This window comes from Paramisgurnus dabryanus, chromosome 23, assembly GCF_030506205.2.
Source record: "Paramisgurnus dabryanus chromosome 23, PD_genome_1.1, whole genome shotgun sequence".
Classification (NCBI taxonomy): Eukaryota; Metazoa; Chordata; class Actinopteri; order Cypriniformes; family Cobitidae; genus Paramisgurnus; species Paramisgurnus dabryanus.
In genome coordinates, this window is record NC_133359.1 from 2671093 (window position 1) to 2697416 (window position 26324).

The following is a 26324-nucleotide window of genomic DNA, read 5'->3' on the forward strand; positions in this document are numbered from 1 at the left end:
TAGATTTACAAATACGTTAAAAATTTGAATGAATTTAGTCGTATTATTTTCTATTGCTGGGAAGTGTAGTTTAAATTGCCCCTGGATACATTTGTGGAATTGACAAAAAAAACTACAAATTCTAGAAGGCCTTGCGGCACAACCAGGAAGGCAACGTCTGTAGACAGGAGGCGTGTTTAATACTCAAAAGTGCTGAAACATTTTACATTACTCACAATGCCAACATCTGCAGTAGTGTAAAGCTTAAATAACTATTGTGATTCGTTCTTTTAAACCTTAAAAATGAATACGATTTTTGCAATCACGTTGGTGTTTGTTGGTTGCTGCAGCAATGTTGTGTTTTTGGAACTTTTAGTCAGGTGAGCGAGTTAACGTGTCTTAATATACAGTACATGTAATTTATTTACATTACAGATGTGTCGTCATTTTCTCATTATTCTATTTTGTTTTGATTTGTGCCTTTTTATAGGGATTTCCCTGGAAGTGGTAATATTATCACATTTTGTCAGTTTGCCTTCATTGCATTGGAGGGCTTCATCTTTGAGACGAACTTTGGACGCAAAAAGCCACAAATTCCCATGAGGTTAAATGTGCATTTATTTCATTTATAGATTTAATTTAATGTGCATGTCAATGATTTTTCAATAACAGCTAGTTTAGCTTCTGGTACCAGGTAAACATATCAGTGATCAGATTGATTAGTGTAGGTAAAAGGTGAATGATTTGCAATGTCACCATTACAGGTGGTTTTGACAGCTCCAAAGATAAACCTATACCAACTTTAATTTTTTTAAAGTTTAGCATATTTGTGTTACTGTTCCTTACTGTACTTAAATATATGAATATGTGCGATTGTTTTGCCCTGCAACCCAATAGTTCAAATCCACTGACTTATGATCTTTGTTTTTTTTCTCTGCAGAAACTATGTGATCATGGTGGCCATGTTTTTTACTGTAAGCGTGATCAATAACTACGCTCTCAACTTTAACATTGCCATGCCCCTGCACATGATCTTTAGATCAGTGAGTATCGGTCAACCGCATGGATTTGATATTTCATTCATGCACTGATATCTTATCTTGTTTTACTTACAGGGCTCTTTAATTGCTAACATGATACTCGGTATTATCATCTTAAAGAAACGGTACGGTGGGGTGATAATATAATTTCAGATTCATTTGGTGTCAAAGTCATAATTAAAGTCACCAAATGTACCTGCAATTATATAGCCTAATCACTCGTTTAACATCAAATTCATTATTTATTTGTGGTTTTGCTTGTAGTACATTCATTGTATTATTATTTGTATCCTGAATGCAGATATTCGAAGAGTAAATATCTCTCCATCGTGCTGGTATCCATCGGCATTTTCATCTGTACTATTATGTCAGCCAAACAAGTGGTGAGTTTTTGAGCATTGTGGGCTATTGTATGTGTTTAAGTGTTTTTAAAATCCATTCAAGAAATGAGTAGTTGAATTTAATGTGAATAAGACACAAACTTTGTCCTGATCTTATTTGTGCAGAGTGATGAGAAGGGTGCCACAGAAGAAGAGGGAGTTTATGCCTTCCTCCATTGGCTTCTGGGTAAAAATTATATTACACCCATAAGCTAAGATGGATTGGAAAAGTGTAAAATTTTGTGGCGAGTGCCTATATAACCAATGTAGTTAGTGCATAACAGTGCTTTTACGTTTTAGGTATCGCCATGCTGACTTTCGCTCTGCTGATGTCTGCGAGAATGGGCATTTTCCAAGAAACTTTATACAAAAAGTTTGGCAAACACTCAAAAGAGGCGTTGTTTTACAACGTGAGTCCCTTCATTCGCTCTTCATGGTGCTGTATTGATGCATTTTATGTTGTGTCTTCGTTTTAATGAGATTTTTCTGTCTTGTTTAGCACTGTCTACCTTTACCAGGCTTTCTTCTGCTGTCAACCAACATCTACAACCATGCTGTGCTCTTCAGCCAGAGCTGTGAGTCTGATTACTGCTTGATTGATTAATTTTGTAGGTTAATGTTGGATATAACAAAAGACTACTCTAGGTCTAAATGTGTTTTTTCACATCCCAGTATAATGTTAACAGTCAGCCATAAGTGATCTATTTGTAAGTTGGCAGATGGGGAAACCAATATTAAAACAATCATTATCTACGTTTGGTGATGATAGTGTTGCTGAAAATTACATCACACCTTGACCACAATCGATTTTCTTTGAATTAGTTCACTTTTTGCCTATTTTGCTTTTTTGTTTGAAATGACAAACTCTATTCACACTTTAAGCTGTTATTATTATGACATCTCTTAATGTCTTTCTTTCAAAGCTCCAGTGGAAATCCCTGTGATTGGTTACTCAATGCCGGTCATGTGGTTTTACCTCATTATGAACGTCATCACACAGTATCCTTTATTGTTTATGATTAGTGTTTTCCTTTATTGTAATATTTGTTGTAAGCTTGTGTGGCATTTGTGGTATTTATATGGTTGTTGTTTACAAGCAACAAGAAAGCATTCACAAGTTGTTTGTTCGTGTAATTTTAGTTATTTTCCAATTGTTTCATTTCAAGAATCATTGGGTCTCATTCACAAATTTGTTCGTAAAATGTGCGTTCGGACGTTTAAACGTACAAATCATGATTTAACAAAAACTTTCATACTAAAATTTCTTCTAAATGTTTGCAAAAACTTAAGAACAACCGTACGCAATAATCATGAACAAGGAAAAGAATCCTATAATATATTTCTGTGGTATATGTTTTATATATTTTTCATGATTATTGCTTACATGTGTGGTCTTAGTTGTTCTTACATTTTTGCAAACATTTAGAAGAAATTTAAGTATGAACGTTTTTGTTGAATTGTGATTTGTAAGTTTAAACGTAATAAAAGTTACGGCAATAACAATGGGTCTCATTCACTAAGCATGCGTACGCACAAATTTGTTCGTAAAATGTGCATGTAAACATTTAAACTTACAAATCATGATTCAACAAAAACTTTCATACAAAAATTTCTTATAAATGTTTGCAAAAACGTAAGAACAACCGTACGCAATAATCATGTATAAGGAAAAAGAATCCTATAATATATTTCTGTGTTATATATTTTATATATTTTTCATGATTATTGCGTACATGTGTGGTTTTAGTTGTTCTTACGTTTTTGCAAACATTTAGAAGAAATTTAAGTATGAACGTTTTTGTTGAATTGTGATTTGTAAGTTTAAACGTAATAAAAGTTACGGCAATAACAATGGGTCTCATTCACTAAGCATGCATACGCACAAATTTGTTCGTAAAATGTGTGTACGCATGCTTAGTGAATGAGACCCATTATTATTGCCATAACTCCCGTTAGAGACAAAGCAACTTTTGTAGGAAGATTATGAATTAAAACAACAGTTTTCTTGGAAATTAAATTCGGCAAATCATACACTTACTAAGAAAGTAAACATGGTCAGTTTTGAGTCCATCTTTTTTGTGCCATGTTGTTTCATCTTCTTACATTTTTTCAAATGTATTTATATGGATTTGTTTGCATTGTTTTAAAGTAGCTTTACATAAATAAAAAAAAACCTGGAAAATTGTCAAAATAGAATATATTAGGTGATTTTATAGCTGCAGGTACATTTGGTGTCCAAAGTCATTATTTTTCTATTTTTTTCAAATGGTTATCTTTTTAAAATAGGTATAAAAGCAGAAAAAAATGACTTTGGACATCTACTATACCTGTAACTATGTAATAACCCCTATACTCTTGCAAATACAGCTAGACAAAATGTCGCTGAGCAAATTTGATCTACTACACAAAATTCCAACTAGTGAGTTCCTTAACCGACTCTCAGATACGTGTGTATACGTGGCGTGTTTATTCTGACCACCGAGTGCACATCGCTCACAGTTACATTGGTGGTGACGCTACGCAAATTCTTGAGCCTCATTATATCCATCCTGTACTTCCAGAATCCATTCACAGCCTGGCATTGGGTGGGAACATCTGTGGTATTCCTAGGAACGCTGATCTACACGGAGGTGTGGTCCAGCATTAGCACGGCACTGAAAGGAGAGAAAGTTGCCAAGAAATCAGAGTAATTTACAGGTTTACAGGAAAGCGGTGTGATACCTCTTCAGCTCTGTGTGAGCATGTTTGGTTGGTGCATTGGTTTGTGTTTCATCATCTGTGTGTAAGTGTTGGTTTGAAAGGTACTGTTAGGCCAATTTTATGATGTTTTTGAGCCAAGCTTGTGTGTTTGTGCGAGTATTTGTGTGGTTTTGAGTTTAGAGATTATCTTTTTTTAAAGTGATGGAAACTGTTTTGGTTTTCTGGCACCATCTTCAAGCACTCTCACAGATCTACTTCATCGTTTTATGAAAACTGAATCTGCTGCTGTACAGGGTTTATTAACGTGAATGTTAACGTTATCTAAATGTTAGTGGTATTTATTTCATTTACATTTTTTAAACGCAGCCAGTTTCATTGTAAGGCTTTGATGGCCAACTTTATACCTGTCTTTATTCAGGTGTGAAAATAAAACAAGACTACAAAAAATACAGTACTGTTTATGTAAAGATTTTTTTAAATTGTACTTTCATGTGTCACGTTACATGCAAAAACTTTATGTGGACCAAAGTAACTTGAAAGTAAAAATGCTTCTGTATGCATTTCTACAAAACTTTTATTTAAAATTTAAATAAACAACAAAGTAATAAAAGTTTAAAGATGACTTTGTTTTAATGACAATATACACACAAGCTGGCACACATTTTGGATGTTTTTGCTTCAATGGATATTATGTAATGTTTATAAAGCTGGGATTTGTTGTAGTTTATAAATAACATCAAAAACTAAAGCAAGGCATCTAAATGCCTTGTGTTGGATTCGTTCAATCCATGGTTAAATACTTGTGATGCCGTAATCCCTGATGGTTCTCAATTTTCTTTCAATTGTTCTTGATAAAAAGGAAATCTTTGCCTATGTTCATAGTTTAATATGTCTGATGACATATGATAGAAATAAGGAAAAAATAAATGATTGAAAACTTTCAATATGGAATGTGTTATTATTACAAATATTTATTGTACTGTATATACTTAATGCTTAGGCTAAATACCACGTGTCTCTTTCAATATATGGATAGTAAGTTACCCAAAAATGAAAATTCTGTCATTATTTACTCACCCTTATGTTGTTGCAGACCCGTATAATTTTTTTATTCTGATGAAGACGAAGGAAGATATTATGAGGAATGTTTGTAACCAAAACAATCATGGGCCCCATTCACTTTCATAGTATTGTTTTTCCTACTATGGAAGCGAATTGGGCTCATGATCGGATTGCAATTTATACAGGTTTGTTATAACATGAGAGTGAGTAAATGACAGAATTTTCTTTTTTGTGTGAATTATCCCTTTAATGGCAGAGCTGGAACAATTTGTGAAAGATAAACAGGTAATGTACACGCAGTTTGTTTTTCTTTTTCTTTTCACTGAACTTACAAAAAAGAGCATATCTGTAAGTTACAGGATATATTAATGAATATGTTTTGCTTTAAAAATTCATTTTCTGACTGGAAACGCTTGCAGTCAGGTGGCGCGTGCATGGAGACCTCCACATTCACCCGCTGTGCACGCGCTCAACTCAAATTTATATACTATATGTTTCAGTAATTACACATTAATTATTTTAAAATGGAGAGAGTGTTCATAACATAAAACATAATTTACCTTTCGGTTGGTGTAGTGTGGAAACCGAGGGTCATTTAAATAAGTTTTGCATTTCATTTGAACCCTTTTTCTTTTTCAAGGTTAAAAGGATGTAAGGTGATGTACTGGACCAGTAGCAAGAGATAACAAATTATTGCAACAGCTCAAATATTCATATCGCAATACGCAAATAGCACAAGGGTTTGCAAAAAATTAATGATTTAAATGGATAATGATTTATGTGAATTTACAAAATCAAAAGTTTTGCTAATTTTCAAGGGATGAGAGCCGTGATTGTATCATTGTACCCTTAAATATATTTAGAAGATTTTCTGAGGGGCCAACATCACATGATTGGCATGGGTTTGGGTTTGAATGACCTGTTTATCCAAACTAACTATAAAATGTTAGGAAAGTAAAACAGTACTATTATAAAATTTGGTAAATTGACAACAGTGACCAATAGATGGTGCTGTAGCCCAGGGGTCTATTTTGCTTTTGCTGAGGGTCTTTGTGGTTTTTGATGTACTGTATTGTGGAGCCTAATTGACTTGAAGGTTAAAAGGACACCCAGCAGAGTCAAAATTCCCATTTTTCCAAGCTTCAGCAGAATGCAAATAAGTTGAGCATGTGTCTTTATGAAACCAGTGACCTAACGCCTCCGTAAATGCATTTTTTTATGTGAAATCTTTGAACAGAATTTAACCACAAGCCACCTTAACCTAACAGATTTGCCATCCTGTTTCAGAAAAAAAATAAATGCATTATTAATTGGATTATAATTCATGATTGAACCATAAAGTAAAAAATTCAAGAAAAATTTGCTTACCCCATTGGCAGATTGTTTTGCTTGTTTTATGCACAAAATCACTTAAATTTGATATTTTTGGTTTAAAAACTAAGACTTATTTTATTGGTTCGTTTTGCCCATCAAAAAAAGCATCTTAATTACGAATTTTTAGATATTTTTACTGAAAACAAGACAAAAATACTAAGATTTTTTTTCTTGAAAATTTTTTACAGTGTGCAGTGTGCAATCACAATATATTCAACAGGAGTCTTCGCCTAATGACTAAAATTGCACTTCATGTTTTCTTTTTTAATATTTTAAAGATATATAGGCTATAAAAACCGCTTTTTATCTGTACACGACATTCGGACACGACTGTCAGAGTTCGCCCCCTACTGGCATTCGTCAAGAAATTTCAGTTTAATCATAATTCCGTGCAAAAATTGCATAGAAGCTTAATCCATCGAGCCTTCAATTAATGAATATTCACCATAGTGGAATAAATAAATGAATGCAAATGAATGAAACCATAAACAGCTATGCATAAGTGTTACTAATAAAATAGGATTCATAATTTTCACCTCACACACAGGGCCCTATCTTGCACCCAGCGCAATTGACTTTGTCAGTGACGCATGTATCATTCGTATTTTGCACCGGCGCACAGCGGGTTTTTCCCTCCACAGACGCACGTCAGCAAACTAGGGAATGAACTTGCGCTCCCTGGGCAGTTCAGCGCAAAAAAAGAGGCGTGTTCCGACGCAAACCATCCCTGATGCTATTTTGCGGTTTCAAAAAACAATTGCGCCACTGACCAGAAAAAAAAAGTTTAAAGTCAGTGGCGCGTTGCGCGTTGTTCATTATGCTATTTTAAGGGCGCATGCTTGACCATAATGTATAGCGTGCACAACGCGCACACACTTTGCTTATCTAATCTACACAGATGCAAAAGTTATTTTTGCAAATCATAAATTGTTACAATAAAAAATATTAACACACGAGATAAGGGAAATCATAGTGGTAAGCATTGTGGTGATAGTTTTTATTTATTGTGTGGCTGCGTTAAAAAATTCTCATGCAAATAACGATTAAAATATTTTCATAAGTTTGTTGTGTGGCTGTATTACGTTTATTTTATGTAAATAATAATTAAAATGTTTTCATAAGAAACCTTAATGTATATGAACTTGATTTGTAAGTGCACTTTGGGGTTGGACCTTGCTTGCGTTTCTTGGGTCCGATTTCAAACCCTTTCAGCGGTGAGGGTGGACGCAGCGATGTCCTCTGCTGGCGTCTGTGTAGAGGCAGATCCACCTCCCGTTACACGGCGTGCCCGATTTATGCTGGCAAGCTTGGGATTCCCCCGTCTCCTGACATCATTGTAGCGCTTGGCGCAATGATGGGGATGCCAGCTGATGAGACTGTGGCTATTTCCTCCCACGCCTGTTTGATCGACGCTGATTGGGCGGGTTTTTCCTATCCCCATACAAAACAACTTCTCTGTCTTTGACTGCTCTTACAAGAACGTGGGTCTCCTCGGCTGTGAACCGCTCCTGGTGTGCGCCTGGTAAATCCGTCATAATAATAGCAACCCGCCATGGAACTTGCGCCCTTGCGTTTAAAGGGAATGTTGGATAGCGTTCTGATTGGTTTATTTGACGTTACGCCCAAACCACACCTATGAATAATGAACCTACTTCAGACCAACCCCTTATTGATTTGCGCCTGGCGCAAGAGTTATTTCTCATGCCGGGAAAATAGCAACAGCGCCCAAGATCCGCCCACAAACTCACTTGCGCGTTGCGCTTCGCACTTGCGTTTCAGATCATTAAAATAGGGCCCTTAGTGAAAAGGGCCCCAAACTGAAATACCTCTCTTCCGGTTGGCAAGTTTCAAATCAGATCCGAAAATTACGCACTGGCAGATAGTTGAGACCCCACACAGCCCCTTTCTGACTCTCCTTACAGTTTATTGGCTGTCATTTGTCGAAAGGTGGCTTTAAAGTAACCAGGCTGGTTTTAAATCAGACAAAGATGGCCGGCGGGCCGGATAAAGATGATTGGGGGGCCTCCACTTGACCAGCCCTGATCGATGGGATCATGAAGCACCTTTATTGTTAAGAGCGTAGAGGTCATATAGAGAGTAAACCTGGATCGAAGTCACTCTGAAACTGCTTCACATCGGCACACAATAGAGAGGCTTTTAATCAATTCTGTAATGATCTGAATTGTCTTTCATTGTCTGGAGATGAGCACTCTTGACATGAGGATTAGTGAGTTATAGCTGAAGTATTCAGTCAAGGACAGTTCACCTGTCATTCAGACTGATGTATGAATATTGTATTCGTCCCTACTGTAGTTTATACAGTGAAGACGGCTACAGTCCACGAGCGCAGATCTCTTCAGTGTTGACTTACATAGGCCTATGTTTATGTAATCACATGCATGTATATTGAGAGATAAGATAACAACATTTGGGGTCTGAAACATTCATTGGCCTTTTAATTGTTTTTAGGAAATTTTCTTACTCATGTTTCTCATGTGTTTGTTTTTACATACAACCAGCAATGACAATGCAATAGAGAGAAAAGTTTGTCGTGATTTATTTATTAGTTTGCTGTGAATCTTTAACTCTCATTACATTAAATTCAATGTTGTTCTAGTGTTTTAGTATGTTATCCAGCATTTAAAAATGTCTAAACACACTGCAAAAAATTACTTTCTAACTTAGTATTTTTGTCTTGTTTTCAGTACAAATATTTAAACATTAATAAATCAAGATGGATTTACTTGATGATCAAAATTATCTAAGAAAATAAGTCTAGATTTAGACAAAAAACATAAAATTTAAGTGAATTTGTGCTTAAAACAAGCAAAACAAATTTTCTTAACTCATTCGCCGCCAGCCATTTTTTGAAAAGTTGTGTGGCAACATTTTTTGTGATTTTCACAAGTTTTACAAAGTGCCTTTTTAGAAAAATGTTAAATATATATATATATATTAAAATATATAAACATGCAAATATATCAAATGAAAGAACAGACCCTTTTAAACTGCTTTTAAACAAACAAACAAAACGGGAAAAAACATTTCATCCTGTATATTTTTCCTCTGCGTATAAGCTCTTAAATATGGGTATTTGTCTTTAAAAATATGTCTTTTAGCAAAAAGCTGAAATAATTGCATTTTTGTAAAGGAATGTTGTTAGAGATCAGATTCAGAACGATTATCAAAACATACACGGAGTTTAAAATTAGTAAATAAAGTTTTTTTTCATAAATTGGGTAAGTAGTGGATAATCGCGGTATTGCAGATTAACAAAAAAATCCTTCAGAGACACACTTTTTTTATGCAAATGTTTTCTCTTAATTGATGAGATAACTTGTCAATAACAGGGAAAGAGTTAAACACTTCAAGAAAAATTTTATTCAATTCAATTGTATATTTTTAGACTTTTTTCTTAGATCATTTTGCTCATCAAGTTCATACATCTTGATTTAAGAATTTTTTGATATTTGTACTGAAAACAAGACAAAAATACTAAGTAAGAAAGTCATTTTTTTCAGTGCAGACATCTAGGCTAAATTTGGGCTGTCAGTAAAAATTTAATGGATGTCTACCCATAGCCCAAAAAATTAATAAAACCAAACACCTTGTAATTACTATTGGCTTTGCTTACATGATGGAAAATCATTCACCTCATAAGTTATTTTAGCAAAAACAAGTTTATTTTGGATAGAAGTGTCAAGTGGGTTACTGATAGCCGGACTATATTGGGTCTATAGTTAACCTAGATGGTGAAATGATGGACTATCGCTTGCTGGGAAACCTCCAGATCCGAGAGCAAAAAAACAAGAAAATCATTGGTTTTTGAAAATCTTTCTTTAATGCCACTTGTTTTTTATTCCGAACATGAACCTGGATCACTGTGATATTGATCTAAATCCCTGCTGGCATTTGTCTATTTAGTTCTTTTGTAATGAAGAAACATTCCCACTGAACACCGAAGGTCAAATTATTCTCATGTCGGCCGTGTGAGAACTGCGGCATTGACCTGGGGAAGTATTAATATACATGCAGATTTGTTGAAGGGACTCTTCAGTGTATCTGTGAATGCTAAATGAGGACGTTTTGTCCTTGACAGCGGTGCAGAAATGAACCAGATGTTTCCTCAGTGTATTGGGAACGTCAGATTTATACCGGCAAGGAAATCTGGAATATTTTGGTCTGTATTATCTGGTGATGTTGTCTCGTCTCCTCTTTTTCTGTTGATGCTTTTATCACAAAACTATTTTCTCACCATCATATCACTCTTGAGCTGTTTGACTGTCTGCTATGCTATTTTTAGGAATCATTACATTATTTTCTATTACACAATTTAGTTAAGATAAAAAATGCATTAAACTAATTATTTATCATATTGTCTGATTTGTGAACAATATTTAAAATAGTCTAAGTTCACCACAAAATGAAAATTAGCTAATTTTACCAACTTACGTGTATATGACTTTCTTTTTTAAACCAAACAGACTCAAAGTTATATTGAATAATTTCCTGACTCTTCAGATTTATAATGGCATTGGATAATGCCCAATTTTAAAGCGCTCATCCCAATCAAAAACGAATCCATACAGTTATAAAATGTTTTCCGAGGTAAAGCGATGTGTTGTTATTATTATATGAATTTTTATTAGTTTTTGATAGATGAATGTGTTTATGGAGCTTTTAAAATGGGGCACTATCCAATGCCATTATAAATCTGAAAGAGCCAGGATATTATTTAATATAACTCTGACTGTGTTTAACTTGAAGAAGAAAGTCATACACTGCAAAAAATGATTTTCAAGAAAAAAATTCTTAGCATTTTTGTCTTGTTTCAGTAAAAATATCAAAAAATTCTTAAATTAAGATTCCTTCTCTTGATGAGCAAAACGACCCAAGAAAATATGTCTATTTTTAGATAAAAAAAAAAATAAATTTATGTGATTTTATGCATAAAACAAGCAAAAAAATCTGTCAATGGGGTAAGCAAATTTTTCTTGATTTTTTTCTTGAATTTAGTGTTTAAGAAAAATTTTCAAAAAAATTTTGCTTACCCCATTGGCAGATTTCTTTGCTTGTTTTATGCACAAAATCACTTAAATTTGATATTTTTGGTCTAAAAACTAGACTTATTTTCTTGGGTCGTTTAGCTCATCAAGAAAATGCATCTTAATATAAGATTTTTTTTACTGAAAACAAGACAAAAATACTAAGAAAATATTTTTTTGAAAATATTTTTTTTGCAGTGTATAAATCTAAGATGGCTTGGGGATGAGTAAAATATGGGCAAATTTTCATTTTGGGGTGAACTATTCCTTTAAATTTCAGGTATTTTAAGTTATTGTATGAATGTATGATTTTATTTGTTGTGGATTTTAACACAGCACATCTGTTATTAGATCAGTGCTTGAATTGAGGGGGTCTGGGGTGGTCCCGGACCTCCTATAAACATTGAGAGACCCCCTATAAAGCACAAAAATGTATTTTTTTTATTAAAATTAAGGGGTGTAAAATGGGGATAAAAAATGGTTAGTGTTTGAGTTAAGGGGTTTCTTTGATTTCAACGTTGATCCAGGAACAACAAAAAATGAGGATCACGGCGACCCTATAATGCCAGGGGGCTTGGCCAGGTGCTGGGGTTCAGATCTCTACGAACTCTTGGTGTATAGACAAAACATATGAAGATACACAGAAAATATTGACTAAATAAAGAGACAACAGCGGCGGTCAGAAAAGCTGCATGTACTCCCAGATGTCTCCTTGTATTTCAGTGTCTCATGTGCATTTCCTTAACTTCACACAGATGCAGTCACAGTTTACTGAAGACGACGCTCGGTTATTGTAGGTCAATACGTGGCATTGCTCACAGTGCGAGTATACTTGGGTCAAAAGGCCTGGTGGATTTTGAAGGCGTTTTTTCCCACCTAGTTTATTACAAATACATGTATACACATGGCTACAGGTCATAATATAGGTACATAAGTGATAAAGAGTATATACAAATCTCAGCTTTGATATATTTACACACAGTGTCTTATAAAGGGCATGCACCTTCTTTCTACAATCATATTATATTCCAAGTTAAATACAAATAGTAACAGAATATTTGATACCTGCTATTAAAGACTAATATATTTACATTATAAATAACAGTGCTTTTATTGAGACCCAGTGCCTATTTAGTCTGCGTCTTCTGAGGACAGACATTTCTGTCGGGCTTCGTGATCGTCAAACGTCACTTTTTTATTCCGCTTGGGGTCAATCCAGGAGTTTTTTATGACTGCGTTGTTCGGCAGCGGATCCGCCTCGATAATCGACACCACCCGTTTCTTCATTTTACTTTTTAGGACTTTCTGAAACTTTTGTCTCGTGAAGGCGTAGAGGAGAGGATGAAAGACCGTGGTGCCGTAGGCCATGACCAGGAATCCCAGTCGGAGCTTGACGTTGAGATCGCTTGGACCCGTGCTGAGGATCACAGCGTTCAAAACAGTAATCGGTGTCCAGCAGAAGAGAAAAGTGGAGATGATGAGCAGCGACATACGGAAGACACGTTTTTGCCGTTCCCGCCGTTCCCGGTGACGTTTGACGGCCCGCCGCAGCGCGATGATGACGGAAACGGACGTGCGCATGGCCAGCGGAGCGCTCGCACGGTTTCCCCGGCTGCTCTGCGTGCCGTCCGTGATTTCCGGCAGCTGCTGCTCGGATGTGGACATGAGGGAAAAGTTCTTTTTCCTTCTCATCTTCTTCTTCTTCTGCGAGGCGTGGAAGCGCGTGCCGATGCGGATGTTGAGCGCCTGCAGGATCCTCGTGTAGGTCACCAACATGATGATAGCAGTCAAACAGAAAATGGGTATCTGGGCCACTAAGTGATAGTAGAGACCCAGTTCAGTGTAATACTCATTGACATGAACCACGGCGGTCTGATTGGCCTTGGCGGGCTCCGGTCCCAAGAAACCCACCTCGATAAACGGCACCAGGAAGCTGGCAAACGACAAAACCCAAATGCAACCCAACAGGGCCACCGCCCGTCCCATAGTCAGCACGCGATTGGCCGGTTTGACGGAAATGTCGTATCGGTCTAACGTGATGGCCAGAACGTTGGCCGCCGTAGCGACGCTGGCGAACGACACGCAAGCCTCGTGGAAACAACAGACGAGAACCGTGTCTCCTTGAAGCGACAACATCGATACGACGATGGTGAGCGGTATGCAGCAAACGCACACCAGCACGTCCAGCACGTGAAGGTTCATGGTGACGATGTTGCTCACTGAATTGACCAGGTTGGACTTCATGCAGTAAAGAGCCAGCACAGTCAGGTTACTGCTCAGACCCAACACAATCTCGAGCATCAGGAACCCGGTCAGGGAGACCTGGAAGCTGAGGGGATAGGGGTGTGGGCCGGCCGCCGTCATGGCGGGACTCACGGATTCGGTGATGTCAAAGACAGTAACGTTATTCATGGTGATTTCTTCTTCCGTGGCGGGAGGGACGTGCATTATCCTAAAGGGTGAAATTACAGGATTACCAAAATGATCTAACAGCAGGATATTGTAGACGTGATAACATTCGTAAACCTGTTTCTAGTTTTCATGAATGAATAAAGTGTGGCTCTTGTGTTTGGGTATCTTGTGGGCTTTTGGGTATCGATCAGGCTTCGGTACTCTCACATCAGTCATTTTCAAAATGAGTACAGAAATAAACTTTCTCATAATGGCCTAAATGTACTTCGCTATGTTGTCTAATAATGTATTCCCCCATGCACTGACTGTGCTGTTTTTTCCGCTGCTATAAATAGATTCCCTTAGCCGATATTTTTGCCCACAATGCATTTTCATTTGTCGTGCAGTGATGGATCGATCAATTTGCAAATATGACTGTGTCTCAATGCTGTAGGATGGATGGCACGGAAGGAGAGAAGTTGGTTGACATGGTTTGAAAAGACAGCAGACAACTCTGGGCCGGATCCGCACTGGATCTGGGCCAAAGTCGGCAGGTCCGGAACGGATCCGTTGCAGATCTGGTCCTGAGTCTTCTGCTGTCTAATAATAGTAAAGCTAAAAGACAGCATGAAATGAAACCACCCATGACTACAACACAACATCTTACAGATCGTGTTTTCTAGACAGTCTAATGGTTTGTTTTGCATGTGGTGACTTACACATCCCTCTCCAGCTTCTCAGTCAACCTCAAGAGTCAAGATTCGGGACGGGGGGAGCGTGGAAGGGGTAAAAGATGTCCGCCAACCCCAGTCATGGCCTTTCAAGGAAGTTTCCTGCAGTTTATAATCCTCGTAATCCAGCACTGTTTTCACTTTATGGTCACGCAGAACAGTTGGCAGCAACTTCTTTAGTTTTGCTAAACCAAAGGATTTGTTTGGTCTAGACTCAACATAGATTACCTCAGTAACCTTATTGTCTTTTAAAATGAAAATGGGAACATTCTGACTTTTTATTTATTGATTATTATATCCGTATCTGTCAGTCAGTCATAAGAAGAATTCCTGTAACCAGATTGGATGCCGCTCCTTTACTGCCGACGTATTTCCATTACAGTTTTACGAGCCCTGGTTGGCAATAAATCCATATTGATTTGCTTTTTCTGATTTGCATGTGCCATCTGCCAAGGAAAGCAAGGACAAGGAATTGTTTAGGTCAGCACGAGGAGGCGGGTCTCACTCTGGGTGGCGGTGATGTCATTTCCTGTCCCATCACTGAAGGTGACCTTCTTGCTCCGTTGTAGAGTTATTAAAAAACTCACGTCACTTATTTTTGGGGAAATCCTCTCAAGGGCAAACAGTCGTAACTCTTAAATACAGCGTGAAGGTGAAAATTGGGCCTCTTAGCTTGTTTTGTCCGAGTCGTCCTGTAAGATCTGATCTGAGGACCAGCACTTCAGATTCAGCTCTGTCCTCCAGCAATCCTGATGGGATAAAACAGGACAGAAATGCAGATTAGACATCCTAGCATCATCAAGTGACATTTTTTACACAAGCAAGTTTTTGCGGGCCAGGCACCCGCAGGGTTTTTTGAACGCACCCATGCATCTGTACAAACACTTTTGGGGAACGTGCATGCACCATGTGTTTTACGTTACTATCTTTATAATTCAAACATCATTTTTCGCAAGTATACAATCACATGTTTTTGTTTCCCCAAAAGAAGTAAGCCGATTTTGTTTGAGCCGTGATTAAGATTGGAAACCGTAAATTCTTACCAGATGTTACAGAACAGTTCAGGGGAAAAGCATCGATTTAGCTTTGGGGGGAAATTTGTCAGTGGTGACACGGATCGATATATAAACTATGTCTGAATTGTTTACAGACAGTGTGCTGCTAATCGCTGTACGTACACGTATGTGACCAAATCATGTTTATTATAATCAACGTAGCCTCCTTAAGTATTCAAATCAATCTTAAGTTTTCGTTCTCCCCAGTCATAAACATTTGGTCACGTCCTTGCGTGCAATAAGCATCATTTATTCTGCTGATGAAGTGAACATTATCATTGAGACGAGTGTTTGACAGATTGCTCTTTCAAAGATGGCAATACCCTCTAAAAACCCATCACCCTGGGGAGTCGTATATCTGCAGGCGATATTGACCCTCATCACTCTTACCGGCCCCTGGGTTTGTATAAATGCCAAATCTGTACAAATCTTAGTATCCAACGATCACACGTATCCAGTCACCAAAGTTATTCGGTATCCCCCACTTACCTTTGCTCTCCAAGAGTTGTCAATGCCATCTGTCACGCATTTGCTCGACATCCAGCATCCACAAGTGCATGTTCTGCACACACTTCTGCAGCCTTCACATCTCAACATACCATGAAGATGCTTTCCCCAGAGACGTCCGGCGGTGCACATCAAATAGTCAGCAGTCCCGGCAGAAAAAAATTAGGTGGGTAGGTATCAAACCTCTTTTGAGTTTGATCTACTGATTCCTTCATTTACTGCGCTCTGCGTTCAAACTGTGATGCGTTGAAGTCTTGCCAGTGTATCCCTCTGTTGCGCTTGCTTATTCTTGCTTGTGCTCGCTCTCTCTCTCCAGCTCTATCTTCATCTCCCTCTCTCACTTACTGCGGCGGTTTTGCAGTGTTGCGCTCTACTCTGATTGGTTTGTTGTAATGGGTTTAACCCTTCCCTCTCACAGAGTCAGAGTCACTCTTTCTTTTGTTTTCTTGTGCCTCTATCCATCCCATTCTCCCTCCATCCTGCGATAGCAGCGGTCTCTGCACAAATCCCTGCACGCATCCATCAATCCCTGCGGAGAGGCTTCGGGATCTGTTTAAACACTGTGGCGGTGTTGCATGCTGGCATTTATAATTAATGCTGTACTGTGTGATAGAAAATATGTGGATATGTTTTTTGCTGGGGAAAATGAAGGCGACTGCAGCATTTTACGGTTTTATACAGCATCTAAACCAGCATATGTAATTTGTAGAGCAATTAATCCCAGAATGCATTGCAGGGGGAAGCTCTTATATGACGTGACAAAAATGCAGATCATACAGTTTAGTCAAATTTGATTGATAGACGACGTTAGGACGTTACCTGAGAAGGTGACTGCTTATGTTTGTGTTTGATTTAGATGATCAGGATATTTAGCGTATGTGCGTGAAATGTAGGGGATCATGATTGATAGTTTCAATTAAGTAGGCCTGTCAATTGGCAGAATGGCCCGTCTTTCTCAATTTATTTTGTCTGCATCATTTGCCAGGTAAAGGGGAGGCAATTGCAACAAGAACATGAACATTGAAATGTCTTGGCATGCAGCTCTCCATCCGTTCTGGATGCACATGTTGTATTATTGAGTAGTCTTTCTATAGAAACACCAACCGTTCTGCTGAAAACTTTTCACTAAAGACGAACTCAATATTTCAGCTTTCATTAATATTTTATTGTGCCTTTACAGCCGCCCCAGACACTTATATTCTGTTTTCTACTGCATTAAAAAAAACATGCTGCTCAGAGCTATTTTGGTGATTTGGAGCATTTTTACACAAACTATTTGCAAATATATGAATAATGCATTATTTTTGATAGCTTGTTTTCTTACCTTTGCATTTGTGTCTAGGAAATAGATGTTGTGGAATGTAAGATACTGTGTGGTACATTGATTTGTGACCCAGTTTTTTCTTTTTTCCAATAAAATCATCCTACATGATCATTCGGTAAATCTTGATGTTTACTGAGTAAGATAATGTCAAAGATTAAAATCAATGTGAAATCAAACTTTGATGCTCTTCATCTCATGATTAGATTATGAGACTTTACACTGGGTTTCACAGACACTATTTCAAGCTATTACAACATACCTGATGTGCAGAACAGTTTTTAATTTCCTTTGAAATGCCTTGTTGTTTGGTTGGTTACCCATGGTTGGGTACAATTTGGACAACGCTAACCACTGTGTTAAATGAACCTTAGAAAATGTTAATATATTTGACCAAAGATGGATTGAAACAACCTACACTCTAAGAAAGGATGTGTTCATTTTTTACACATTGTTTTGTGTTATCCTGTTTAACACATTATGTGTCATTTTGTTGTGGATTTTATGTTCAATAAAATTAAAGGGACAACACAAGATCAAATGTGTTGTCCTTAACCAGACACAACATGTGTTGTTTAAACACATTCGTTTTGAGAGTGTAGTGTAATGTAATATAAACTGTTCATAGTTTGTGTATTATTATGCCTCAATAAAAACTTAATATTAATAAAGTACACTGGTAAAAACATACATGTGACCCTGGACCATAGACCAGTCATAAGTTGCATGGGAATATTTGTAGCAATTTGGTCAAAATTTAAAAAATAGTTATGCCAAAAATCATTAGGATATTAAGTAAAGATCATGTTCCATTAACATATTTGTATAATTTCCTACTGTAAATATATAAAAATATATTTATCATTAGTAATATGTGTTGCTAAGGACAACTTTAATGGCAATTTTCTCAATATTTAGATCTTTTGCACCCTCTGCACTGCAAAAAATGATTTTCAAGAAAAACAAAATCTTTGTATTTTTGTCTTGTTTTCAGTAGAAATATCTAAAAATTCTTAAAATAAGATCCAAGAAAATAAGTCTAGTTTTTAGACGAAAAATATCAAATTTAAGTGATTTTGTTCATAAAGCAAGCAAAAAATCTGCCAATGGGGTAAGCAAAAAAATCTTAAACACTTTTCCTAAACACTAAATTCAAGAAAAATTAGCTTACTCTACTAAGATTTTTTTTTTTGCTTGTTTTATGCACAAAATCACTTAAATTTGATATTTTTGGTCTAAAAATTAGACTTATTTTCTTGGGTCATTTTGCTCATCAAGAAAAAGCATCTTAATTTAAGAATTTTTAGATACTTCTACTGAAAACAAGACAAAAATACTAAGAAAATTTTTTCATAAAATAATTTTTTGCAGTGTGATTTTCAAATAGTTGTATCTCGACCAAATATTGTCCAGTCCTTATAAAACATCAATGGAAAGATTATTTATTCAGCTTTCATGTGATATAAATCAAATAAATCACAATGTGGTACAGTGTCACATACTAAACAAAAATATAAAAATGTGTTGGGTTTATAATTTTGTTTAGTGTATGTATTCATTTTTAGTTTTGTTTAGGGCTGTCAAAAGATTAATCACGATTAATCGCATACAAAATAAAAGTTTGTGTTTTCATAATATATGTGTGTGCACTGTGTGTAATCATTTTGTATATAGAAATACACACACATGGAAGCCAATATTTGTGTATATCATGTACCTGTGTGTATATAAATACCGACGCATATAAATGTATACATGTGTGTGTGTGTTTTCATATATACATAATAATTACACACAACACACACAAATATATTATGCAAACACAAACTTTTATTTTGCATTCGATTAATCGTGATTAATCTTTTGACAGCCCTAAACAAAACTAAAGATTAATACATACACTAAACAAAATTATAAACACAATTATTTGTGTTTGTTTCAACAAATTGTGTTGAAAGCATTAGCTGATAGTACACTTTAATAAAATGCTAGGGCTACTTTTAACCCAGCGTTGCGTAAAAAAGGGACAAACTCAGATGCTGGGTAAAGTTATTCCAGAAAATGTTTATATTTGACCCAACAATGGGTTAAAACAACCCGGCATAGGTTAAATTATAACCCAAAGTGCTGAGTCTGTCCCTTTTTGACCAACGCTATGTTAAAAATAACCCAGCATTTTTTTTTAGAACAAATGATCAAATACAAAAGGAAAAATGTCACAAAAAATATCATAAAAAATAATCCGACTTTTTCCATGCAGTGCTATAATTAAGTTCCCAGTGCTTCTATCAACCTAGAAAATGTGATAAAGATCAACTCAGTAACTAAGTTTTGGTAAACCATTCTATGCAAGCACATGAAAAAATTGGTAATTGAAATTTGGCTCCCCTTGTGATGTCAGAAGGGGATAATACCGCCCCTTAATCTGCACTATCCAACCACGGTACTGCCATTCAGTGCAGAGATCAGCTCATTTGCATTTAAAGGACACTCAGACCTACAAAGTGGCAATTTTAACATGCTATAATAAATGATCTGTATGGTATTTTGAGCTATAGCTTCACAAACATACTCTGGGGACACAAAATATTTATTTGACATCTTAAAAAAGTCTTGTGAAATGTCCTCTTTAATATTTCTATCTGTCATGCTACACCCTGCCATGTAAAACAAACAGAGATTTTGACTCGACTGAATCGGCTGCACACCTTCATCAGACCCGAGTGAATCCTCATTATACGAGCAGAATGTTTTTGACGTCTCTGGACTTGATTTTTGATTTCTTTCTCAGTCTGGTTTCAAAGAGCCCCGGCAGGTTCACTTTTATCTGTCTACTGCAGTGCCACTCAATGTCTTTGTAGCTGGATTCGCTTCAGTCTCTCAGTAGATTAGACCGACGCTAATAGAGTCCACCGCCTTTGTATTAGTGAAGTGGCGGCCAGCGTTTTAATCACGGCTCTCTTAATACACTCTGTAAATCTGAAAGGATTCTCAATCTTAAAAAAAAACACACTTTAATAATAATAAATGAATGAATGAATAATAAATTAGGTAAATGTTAAACAGTAAAATGTTATGTTACTGTAGGTACATTATATATATCTTATTTGTTGCAATTAATGTTGGAGTTTAAATAACTGAAATGGAAAGCGGCAACATTACTTTAATTATGTATTATCAATATTGATATAATATTACAGAATTGTAATAACCTCCTAAACTAAAGCTTGTATAGCACGCTTCATATCAGTGAATCAGTTCATTTGAACCAATCAGACAGCTTAAGCGCTTCAGATAATGATTCACTGGATCATTTATGTCTCTGTGAGGGATTTTACACAGTGTTAATCAGCTGCGTTTATTGTAAATTGATCTGTTCAATTTCAAGCTGTCACCCTAATTGAGATTGGGTCAGATGAATACAGCATTTACTGAATAAAGAAATTAAACTGTCTGATTGTTTTTTTTCTAAAGATATTACGCTTCAGAGTAGTTAACTGCTTTTGGTTAGAGTTCATGGATTGTGAACACACACGATAACATTTACTTTAGATGCACTCCACTTCACTTTAGATAAAAGCATTTTTAGATCTGTAATTGTAGAATTGATATTCAGTGGCGGCTCTTCCGAAGGGTGCAAATTCAAAATATGTGTTCGTTGTGTCGTGTGATGCTCGTCATGTCAAAATATGTGTTTGTTGTGTCACCATGTGCATCATGCATCATGTCAAACTACGTGCCGCTAATTTAACACTAACCTCTGATTACACATGAGATTAATTGAGTTTCTGGCTAACATGAGCGTCTCTTTTATCATAAGCCCCATTCGTAGCACTTATGTTTACATGACATGTAATGCATATAAGTTTACATGATGTGCTAACACACATTTTGACATAACGAACCACACACATGACGGGCTACATACATGTTGTGATAAGCTTCGCATCGTGCACCCTTGAAAAATAAGTCATCGGCTACCCCTGCTGATATGTTTGATGTTTAAGAAGATCATTCATGTGTGTCTGAATCTGATTTGTGTTGTATTTATTGTTGACGCTTGTAAATATGATAATGTGACCAGTGAGGCATGTTTTATTTAATCTCGTTCGTTCGTTTGTTCACTTACCTGTGGTCAATGTCATCTCAAGTCCATTATATAAACAAACTGATCACTCATATCACTGTAAAAAAAATCCGTAGAAATTTGTAGCTGGGTTGCCGGTAACTTACCGTAGATTTAAATGTATGTTATTACTGGCAACATTTTGTTCAAAGTTAAATGAACATTAAACATTTACAAGTATTTGTCTTTACAGAATAAAACTTGAAAAACAGCATCAAGCAAAACATTCTGGGAAACAAAATCTGTTATTGTATAGTTTTATTCTGTAAAGATAAAGACTTGTTAATATTTAAAATTTATTCAACTTTGAACAAACTCTTGCCAGTAAATAACATAAATTTAAATCTACGGTAATTTACCGGCAACCCAGCTGCAATACCATTGTAATTTCTACGGATTTTTTTACAGTGTGGGTAAGAATATGATGTCACATTCTATCTTAAAATGATCACATTTATGAGAATAATGATTATATTTTATATACGGTTGTTACAGGAAGGCTTACTGTAAATTATTGAAAATTACACAGTGAGATTTCCCCTAGTTCTCTTTCTGAAGACGTTTACTTAAAAAATTTAGTAGACAAAAATGTAAATGTGCTCAGAATTACTTTTATTATAAACTATAATTGTATTTTATTTTTCAAAATGTAACCTTTGATTGTTAATGTACACTGAAAAAACTTTGCTGTAGTTATGCAGCTGTTTGCCAGTAACTTACTGTAGATTTAAATAGATGTTATTTACTGGCAAGAGTTTGTTCAAATTTAAATGAACATTAAACATTAACTAGTCTTTGTCTTTACAGACAAAACTATAAAATATCAGCCTCATGCAAAGCATTCTGGGGATCAGAAATCCTCATCAATCTTTTTCAGTTTTTTTTTCTTTCAGATATTGGTTCCCTGAAAGCTTTGCATGAGGCTTTAATATTTAGTTTTATTCTGTAAAGACAACGATTTGTTAATGTTAAATGTTAATTTATCTTTGAACAAACTGTTGCCAGTAAATAACCTACACTGTGAAAATTACAGTATTACTGGGTATTACTGGCAACTAGCTCCCAGTAACTTACTGTAGATTTTACATTTACATTTAATGGCAACAACATTAATGAACATTAACATTAAACTTTTTCAGTCTTTATCTTCTACAGTAAGTTACTGGCAACCAGCTGCATAATTACAACACATTTTTTACAGTGTACAATTAAATCTACAGTAAGTAACTGGCAAACAGCTAAAAATAATACTGTAATTTCTACAGAAATGTTTTACAGTGTACATTATACTTCATTTTGTTTATCAGCAAAACACAGCAGAAAAAAGACATTTTCCTTTTTTCCAACCAAAAGCACACAAAACACACATCACATTGAAATTCCACAAAACCAGCCAATTTAACATCAATAATAATAATAGGGGTCAATTTGTGGAATTTTTTATTCAAACCTTATCCAAAATCTGCATAAATAAGCTTTCCATTGATGTATGGTTTGTTAGGCAATATTTGGCCAAGATGCAACTATTTGAAAATTTGGAATCTTAGGGTGCAAAAAATCTAAATATTGAGAAAATCGCCTTGAAAATTGTCCAAATGAAGTCTGCATTCACTTATAAATATAAAGTTTTAATATATATACGGTTATGAAATATACGAAACTTCATGGAACATGATCTATACTTAATATCCTAATGATTTTTGGCATAAAAGAAAACTCAATTTGACCCATACAATGTATTGTTGGCTATTGCTACACACATATCCGTGCGGCTTATGACTGGTTTTGTGGTCCAGAGTCACATCTTGTGTACTTGAAGGTGAGAATCTGATCTCAGGGAGACAAAGAAAAAAATCTCAATATCTAAAATCATATGTTCATTAAATCTTACAAGGGATGTTAAGATGATTTGTTTTAGATAATTTAAATGCATTTAAACATTTCAGCGGATCTTTGCTTTGCTGTAAACTTCTTGATTTCCTGTTACGGTTACAGATGTTTACGTTAGCGTGTTAACGTGAGAAAGAACAGGTCCTGTGTTGTTTCAGAGGAAACATTATTCACCCCTCCATTACAGATTTACTGAAGAAACTGCAATGTCATGCATTCAAAACAAACCATTCACTTCATGTTCTGTTTAGTAACACAAGAGCTGGGTTTCAAAACTTAGTGTGCTAAATTAGCTTAGCATGCTAATGGAAAACCTAAACCTCATAAGTGATTGATTTTGGGGGAAGGCTTTAGCATGTTAATAAATTGAAACTTAAACTATGATGTGCATAAAACAACACAAATGCCAAATAAATTTTTTGTTGAATTAAACGGGTTCAGTGATTCTTTAGATGCGTTTCTCAAAAGTACAAAAACCCAATAATTTCATTATTTTATAGTCTGTTAAACCTTTTTCCCACTGAAATCAATCATTTATGCATTTCTGTTTTTTTTGGATCCATACAGCCTGATAAAAAAGTAACATATTGTTATTTTGGTATGAATTCAGATATATCTCATCAGCATTTCTCTCTCTCTCTCTTTTGCCATCTTTATTCATTTATTTTTGTTTGATTGACGGATTGTTTTCTCTCATAATTTTCTATGGACGTTGAACGTGGGGTAAATGTTTACATGTAAAGTACACTTGTTTTTTCTAGCTGTTTAAAATATCTAACCTATTTATTTTTACTCCCAGGGGCCCCTAAACAACCCAGCGCGCACTGCGGGATCATCCCGTAATCATCACGTGCCGCTGAGATTGTCGCTTATGAACGTTTGAGATGTGGACTCATCAATCATTGTGTGTGGACAGGACCACGTGCAGTTTCGAACCCCTGCAGCTCCCGCTGTGAACTTCTGAAGATTCGACGTCCTGTTTGTTTTTCTGCATTTAGAGAGATCATTGGTTGGAGGTCGGAGGGGGAACCAGATGAACTTCCATGTAAACATCTGACGTGTGAACAATCTACAAGGGGGTTCGTAGCAGAGAAGAGGATCTTCCACTTTCTCACGGTAAAACACATCAGTATTCGTCGGACTTCTACAACTGAATAAAGGCCCAACGCTTGAAGTGCTGGACGTTAGCATTAAATTTAATGTCAGCGATCAGAGATGTTGTTTTGGCCCACTGCAATGTTTCACTATATGGTTTATTTTTCCTAGTAAGAATAACAATTAAATGACTTAGCTTTGTGTGGTCTTTTCATTCTTGCATTTGGCAGATGCGATTTAAAGTGCGAAATATTTTTAAACATTGTGTGTGTGTTTCCTGGGAATCAAACTTACAACCTACAATGTGTTAGTTTGATGCAATCAAAATTAAATCTTCATGAAATCTTACTGTGCATCTTCTTCAACACCAGCCTGGAATCGGATCAAAGGTGTCACAGACTGCTTCCCACCTGTTGCTGTAATCATGCATTAACATACAGTAAAACGTAACCAGTTTCCTTGTTGTAAGAATTCCGAATTTCCATATGTACGAAAGAAAGACGAGTTGGATTTCAGAAACACCTGGAAGTTAATGTTCTCTTCCTATTTCCCATAGATGACGCTGATGTTAGATATCAGAATTGATTTGTGTGGTTAGCATCCCTTTCCCAAACCACGAAATGACAGTATGTTATTAGGAAGCAGAAAAGGATTGAGCTGGGGTAGGTAGAGCAAGTGTTTGTGGGAGAGAGTCTATGCACATATGTTACAGTGTACTAACATACTGTACTACCTAGTGGTAGTGTATAGTATTGCACCCAGTATGCACAATGCAAAATCCCACAATGCAATGTGCTCAACGTGACCATCTTTTTTCACTGTGAGGAAAGTGATTTCAATGATCTACATATTTTTGGCCTCTCCAAATTCTCACTTATGTTACAGTATACATTACATTACATTACATTATATGTTATTTATGCTAAGTTATGTTATGCTAAGTTATGTGTTACGCTAAGTTACATAGCATTATGTCACGTTAAGCTACAATACACTACCTTAAGTTATGCTACCATACACTACAATACGTTATGTTACGTTACCCCACCATACACTACGTTATGTTACGCTACCAAAGCCTAAAGAACACTCTCCATGACGTTATGCTACATTGCGTTACGTTACATTACCATACACTACGATACATTACGCTACCATACACTATGCATCATTACGTTATGCTACATTGCGTTATGTTACACTACCATACACTACAATATATTATGCTACCATACACTACGGTAAGTTGCGCTACTATAAACTATGCTTCGCTATATTAAGCAACCTTACACTACGCTACATTATGTTATGTTACCCCACCATACACTATGTTAAGTTACACTACCATACACTACGCTTTGTTACCATACACTACGCTACATTGCGTTACGCTACATTGCGTTACGTTACTCTACCATACACTAAGTTAAGTTATGCTACCATACACTATGATACATTACGCTACCATACACTACGCTACATTACGCTACTATACACTAAGCTACGTTGCGCTACCATAAACTATGCTTCGCTATATTAAGCTACCATACACTACGCTACATTATGTTATGTTACCCCACCATACACTACATTAAGTTATGTTACCATACACTATGCTACGTTACGCT

At 36.0% G+C, this 26324-nt stretch overlaps 2 protein-coding genes across 3 annotated transcripts; one reads left to right on the top strand and one right to left on the bottom strand.

The window, feature by feature from the left end:
• Nucleotides 1–146: 146 nt before the first annotated feature.
• On the top strand, nt 147–5043 carry slc35b4 (solute carrier family 35 member B4). Its single transcript, XM_065277426.1, has 10 exons — nt 147–359; nt 470–583; nt 920–1022; nt 1095–1144; nt 1321–1402; nt 1526–1586; nt 1700–1809; nt 1899–1974; nt 2323–2398; nt 3843–5043. The coding sequence occupies exons 1-10, from the start codon at nt 283–285 to the stop codon at nt 4087–4089; spliced, it is 996 nt and encodes a 331-aa protein (XP_065133498.1). The 5' UTR covers nt 147–282; the 3' UTR covers nt 4090–5043.
• A 6683-nt stretch (nt 5044–11726) lies between these two features.
• Nucleotides 11727–16596, bottom strand: gpr22b (G protein-coupled receptor 22b). Of its 2 annotated transcripts, none has more exons than XM_065277270.1 (3): nt 16357–16596; nt 14691–15451; nt 11727–14032 (listed from the first exon to the last, which is right to left on the bottom strand). In XM_065277270.1, exon 3 carries the CDS (start codon nt 14026–14028, stop codon nt 12712–12714), a length of 1317 nt encoding a protein of 438 aa, XP_065133342.1. In that variant the 5' UTR covers nt 14029–14032; nt 14691–15451; nt 16357–16596; the 3' UTR covers nt 11727–12711. The 2 variants fall into 2 exon arrangements, with proteins under 2 accessions (XP_065133342.1, XP_065133341.1); XM_065277269.1 differs by having other exon boundaries at nt 16247–16596.
• Between the last annotated feature and the right edge of the window lie 9728 nt (nt 16597–26324).

What these genes read in the sequence shown, in the direction of transcription:
- gpr22b (XM_065277270.1), bottom strand. Translation starts at nt 14,028, where the DNA reads ATGCACGTCCCTCCCGCCACGGAAGAAGAAATCACCATGAATAACGTT.
- slc35b4 (XM_065277426.1), top strand. Translation starts at nt 283, where the DNA reads ATGAATACGATTTTTGCAATCACGTTGGTGTTTGTTGGTTGCTGCAGC. An exon ending in TTTTTGGAACTTTTAGTCAG is followed by an intron (nt 360 to 469) that starts GTGAGCGAGTTA and finishes GCCTTTTTATAG; the next exon opens with GGATTTCCCTGGAAGTGGTA. An exon ending in AAGAGGCGTTGTTTTACAAC is followed by an intron (nt 1,810 to 1,898) that starts GTGAGTCCCTTC and finishes TGTCTTGTTTAG; the next exon opens with CACTGTCTACCTTTACCAGG.